The sequence below is a fragment of the Dermacentor variabilis genome, chromosome 9 (genome assembly GCF_050947875.1).
Source record: "Dermacentor variabilis isolate Ectoservices chromosome 9, ASM5094787v1, whole genome shotgun sequence".
NCBI classification, from domain to species: domain Eukaryota; kingdom Metazoa; phylum Arthropoda; class Arachnida; order Ixodida; family Ixodidae; genus Dermacentor; species Dermacentor variabilis.
Genome location: NC_134576.1, coordinates 120,112,637 through 120,118,009, shown reverse-complemented (window position 1 = coordinate 120,118,009; position 5,373 = coordinate 120,112,637). Strand labels below are relative to the sequence as shown.

Here is a 5,373-nt window from a genome sequence, read left to right as displayed (position 1 = left end):
AACTTGGAATTACTCGGCGATTTCTATTAGACCAAAAATCGACATCTATGGCATCGGAACTTGTGGAAATACGGGGAGCCGGTCCGTTTTATGAGAACGCAGACACGTCATAAATGAATGGTGTTCTGCGATGCCAAACCAACACTACAGGCGCTGAAATGCTTTTGAAAGAAAACTATATTACCTGCTCGTGCTGGTAATCGCCAAACTTCATCACAGTGCCGAGTTGGTGGCCACGTCATCACTTTTCAATGGATGCCTAGTCATTGTGGTGTGATTGGCAATGAACTCGCTGACAGTGAGGCAATATCGGCCTTCTCTCCTGACACCAACTCTATGATCAAGGCACTCATGCAGGACCTCACAAAGGCATACAGAGCCCACGACGACAACATCTACAGACGCCTAATATTATCGACCCAGACGGTAAATTCTGCTTTCCTCCGATCGTTACGCGGAGCAAAACGCCATTGCTACACAGGATCGGGCTGAGGTTTGCCTTTACCCGTCGCTACGCACACTTCATCGGCTAGTCGAAGAGCCCCGATTGTGAACACTGCCAAAAGCCTGAAACACTGGAACACATACTCTGCGATTACCCCGCATATATGCTGGAGTGAAGAACGCTGGAAAGTTTCCTAGCCAACGCAGGCAGGCAACCACTGTCGGAGGACGCTATCCTCGGCCCATGGCCTGACACTGCAACTTCAATGCGGGCAACTAAAGCGCTGTTGAAGTTTCTGCAGGACACCAAGCTAGACGAGCGGCTCTGCCAGGCCACTACCTCGTAAATATAAGCACTCACCACTTCTATTATCGTCATCACCAATCCCAGTACTTTCATTGCCCTTCTCTCTTCCCCAGTGCAGAGTAGCAGACTAGAGCGCACTAGCCCAGGTCGACCTCTCTGTCTTTCCTGTCAGTGAACTCTATCTATTTATATCTCCACAGCCACATAAGGGCCAATTACCAGAACAGGCAAGTCAGTCAATTAGTTCCCATAGCTGGATGTAATCATCCACAGGGTGGAGGAAATTTGGCCGCAATAACATCCGCCGCGCTAATAGCTTCGTATCAATGTCTTCCAGGGCCGTGCACCATCCTGTTGTACAGAGAGTGGGAGCCCCTCTCGAGCTCGAAGAACTCGCTTCCGAAGTTATCGGGCGCCTGTCGTCGTTGATGACTGAAAAGAAAAGGGAGTAAATAGTGCCGTGACAGCTACGCCTATTTTTTCTGCTAACAAGCGCGGCTATATATTATCGCAGCAAAGGATACGCCGCCATCACTTACCGAAGAAACGCTGTACGACATAGGCAGCAACTCCGTCGAGCTACCACACGGCTAAAGAGGCTGGGAAGTTGAGCTTGGGAGATAGCCTTGCGCAAACTGCGTAAGAGCGCCGCCTTATAGCACGACTCGAGACAATCCGTCCCTGTAAAAGCAAAGGTCGTTTCGAGTACCAGCATGGCCTCCTCACCGAGCAGCAAGTCTCCGTGGCTGGGGTCAATTTGGGCTTCAACGTTCTTATTAGCCTCATTTCTGGCAACTGCAATGCCCTACTCGGTGACCGAGACGGCGTACCCAACCACCACGTGCTCAGAGAAGCAGTTCAGGTGCATAACTGCAGGGAACTGCGTGCCCGGAATCCGACAGTGCGACGGAATGTCTGATTGCGCAGACGGATCCGATGAGCAGGACTGCAACGCAAACAGGACGTGTCTCGGAGAAGAATTCCGTTGCGTACACGGCGGTCCCTGCATCCGGGCAGCTTGGAGGTGCGACGGCCAACAAGACTGCGCAGACGGCTCGGACGAAAGGAACTGTACCGATTCGCCGAAATGCTCGGAAAACGAGTTCGCCTGCAGGAACGACAGCGGCTGCATTTCGTCGACTTGGCGGTGCGACGGTCGCCGCGACTGCTCTGACGGTTCCGACGAGGATGGTGCCATGTGCAACGAACGTTTTACCTGCCCTCCCGACAAATTCCCTTGCAAGTCTTTCGGTTCCTTTGTCTGTCTCCCCACACAGAGGCGATGCGACGGTGATATTGACTGCGACGGCGCTGTAGACGAGAAGAACTGCACTAGACCCAAACCATCATGCTCAGAGAACGAGTTTACGTGCGTCGATTTACATCAGTGCATACCTGCAGCGCTGGGCTGTGACGGTAAACCGGACTGCGAAGACCGTTCGGACGAAGACTGGGTGGGCTGTGTGAGTGATACGCCTTGCCCGTCGGGCCAATTCGCTTGTAGACGCACTTACGGGGGCTCAGTTACGTGCTTGCCTGCAACGTCCCTTTGTGACGGGCAAACGCAGTGCGTCGACGGCTCCGACGAAGTCGGTTGCGAAGACCGCGTCTGCGAAGCGGGAGAGTACAGCTGCGTGGGAGGGCGCTGCATTCCCCAGCAGTGGACGTGCAACGGCAAGCCTGACTGCCGAGACGGAGCGGACGAAGACGCGACGTTATGCCTCCTGTATAAGTCCATGTGCCGTTTGGTGGGTCAGATTCCCTGCGACTCGCCCAACGGTAGCGTTATCTGCATCGGCGACGAGCAAAGGTGTAACGGGCACGTGGACTGCCGGTACGCCAGCGACGAGAGGCGGGACTGCGCCAAGTGGGCCTCCCATTGTCGAGGAAACTTCTTCCGCTGCGATAACGGCAGGTGCGTACTGAAGCACTGGAGGTGCGACGGCGACGACGACTGCTTCGACGGAAGCGACGAAAGAGACTGCGATGGTGTCCAGGAACGCTCCCAGAACTGCTCCATAGGCGATGTTTCGTGCTTCGCGGGTTTCGGACTGCTTCTCACTCAACTTGGGGTGTGACCGCCGCCCCGACTGCCCCGACGAGCGTGACTGTCCCATCCGCGACGTCCCCTCTCATGCGAGGTCACCAACGTTATGTGTCTTCAAAGGGAATGCCATTTTGTACGTTAGTCTGTACCCGCAGATACCAAGCGGCACCGATTTGGGAACCGCCACTTGCGGGACGCAGACGTATACTCTCGAAAGCACTTGGTCGGAGACAACCTTGGTGTGGCGTGTAGCATCGACGACTTCATCTGGTTCCGATGGTACGTCTTCAGGGTGTCGTAGCCGTGCATGTGGCGGTCCTTGAGTAAGTGTCTCCTCGGCAGGACGTGACAGTTCGTTTGGGCTTTGTGCGCCGCTTGCAAGGAAAAAATGCTTCGTACTGGCATAGACAATCATCGAGGATACTTTCTATCGGAACTTTTTTTGTCTAACGTATACGTGGTTTGTTGAAATTGTTAACAAAGTTATACTTAACGTCTTTTTCATTCTGGCCACCTGCAAAAGGTGTTTGCAATACCAGTGTTGCCGGCATCGATTGCCCGACGATCAGTCGTTCTCCGTACTCTCAGTTAGCCTTACGCCTTCCTTTCGTCTCACTTATCTTGCGCTGTTCTTGTTTTAAGCATTTAAGCGTTATGTACCAACTAGCCAGACAGCGAAATCTCTTCAAGTTCTCAGCTGCCCACAAACATCAAGCACCCCTGCTGTTTAATATCGTTGCATCTTGCTCAAAAGCAGAAGTCTTCTGTTAGATTGATCGGTACGGCTATATTTGCTGCTGGCCCAGTAATTCTTTAAGACATCGCAACAATCCAAAAGATGTATGTGACTAACAAAAATATCAAACTACGCAAGGTAGCCAAATAGCTTTGGCGGCCCTAATTAGACCTTTCATTTGCGCTTGGAGTGGAAGATTCTTTGTTGAGGGAACGTCTTTCTATAGATCGGTGCATAGAGCTAACAATAAACACGTAAGCCGCATCGCAAGACCGTGACGCCTGAGGCGTATATCTTAAGATGCCTGTAAAAATTATTGGAATTTCTGTCGCTGCTCTTACCCGCAAAGTTCAAATTTGGAAGCTTAAAATAGATTAAGCTTCCTGTAGCCAGCTGAATTCACGAAGAAAATGTGCAAACTATTCTGGTGAACTGATTAAAAAAGAAATTTCGCTTCCTTTCTCTTTCATTTACAAGGATTCTAGATTTGTTGCTTCAAGCACGAAGTTCCTTTAAAAAAAGTTTGAACCTCACATTAATTACACTCATCAAATGACACTTCGCGTTATTTCGCAAGGAGCCTTATGATATAACTTATAAAAATCGGATACTCGGATTCCTTTCTTCTCGCTCACTCCATGTCATTTTAATTCCGCGTTTCTAGGATTAAAAAGCCTATAGTCAAAATTATGATGACAGGTGGCATAACATGACAAACACAGCAAATTATAGGTAAATTAGTATTTGGTGCCGTTATAAAAAGCTGGAAGAGTGCTTCTTCTTCGTTGGCCTCGGAAATGCTTTTAAGGCTTTTGTCACAAATTTCTTTTGTTTCATTCCAATGTAAAGGTTCCATGTGTGAAATAAATCAACTACGGCAATGGTATCATTTTTCAGCTGTATTCGTGGTATCTTAAGACAACTGACACATTAACGCAAAGTGCAGTTTCTAGTTGTGCATTTCGGTTATGTCTTGGAGAATGTCTGTCTTACAAGTTGCTGTTTTCGTCTTAAAGCGGGGCACAGGTTAACGGCTCCGATATTAGTGCACATTACGTAACTTGGCATTGAAGGGGCACTATATGAAGGCAAATATCAAGTCGACGTGGACTGTTTACATATCATTCCAGAAACCTCACAATGCTTGTTTAGTGCCAAGACTGGGTTTAAGAGAAAATTACATCTTAAGAGTCCGAATACCTTTTCGTAATTCAAATCTCCCGCCAACCAACCGCAGAAGCGGTGACGTCGCACAAGCCACCACCACCAGTAGCTGCCGTCGGTGAGTAAAACGGCGCCCGCCAGACGGCGGTAGCGAGCCAAGACAGTAGACAGAGCGGCGGATTCACCGCTGCAGCTGCTTTTTGGTCAAGTGGCGTAGACCGTTCGGGCATCGATCCCGCGACATCACATGGAAGTTCAATTCTCTGCTACCTGCAGTAGGTGCGAGTTTCGTGAGCTCGATAAACCAGCGCGGCATTAGGCGATAAACTAACTAGTGAAACGTAGAAGCGTGGGCGGTGCAGGGTCGAACGAAAACGAAACCTTTCGACCGCCCGCGTCGTCGTCAAAAGTAATTTCATCGCGTTTTTTTTTTTTCTAAAAATGAAGTAGAAATGGAGAAGTAGCATTTTGTGTAATCTTATAATACAATACAAGGACGTTTTTTTGCAACGAGTAGTTTAGTACTAGTGACAGAATTTAACTGAGGAAAGGATTTCGTCATCGAGCAAGTACTTCAACATCCTGCGAGAGTCTCTATGTCCTGCATTTACCGCAATTTCTCGATTATTAGGGTCCTAGTTCCGTTAATATTGACGCCTTAAGGATTCTTCAAGA

At 49.5% G+C, this 5,373-nt stretch overlaps 1 protein-coding gene across 1 annotated transcript; it reads left to right on the top strand.

Annotated features, from left to right (window-relative positions):
• The first annotated feature begins 1,296 nt into the window (after positions 1-1,296).
• Positions 1,297-4,425, top strand: LOC142557384 (uncharacterized). Its single transcript, XM_075669182.1, has one exon. It carries the CDS (start codon positions 1,465-1,467, stop codon positions 2,827-2,829), a length of 1,365 nt encoding a protein of 454 aa, XP_075525297.1. The 5' UTR covers positions 1,297-1,464; the 3' UTR covers positions 2,830-4,425.
• The last annotated feature ends 948 nt before the right edge of the window (positions 4,426-5,373 follow it).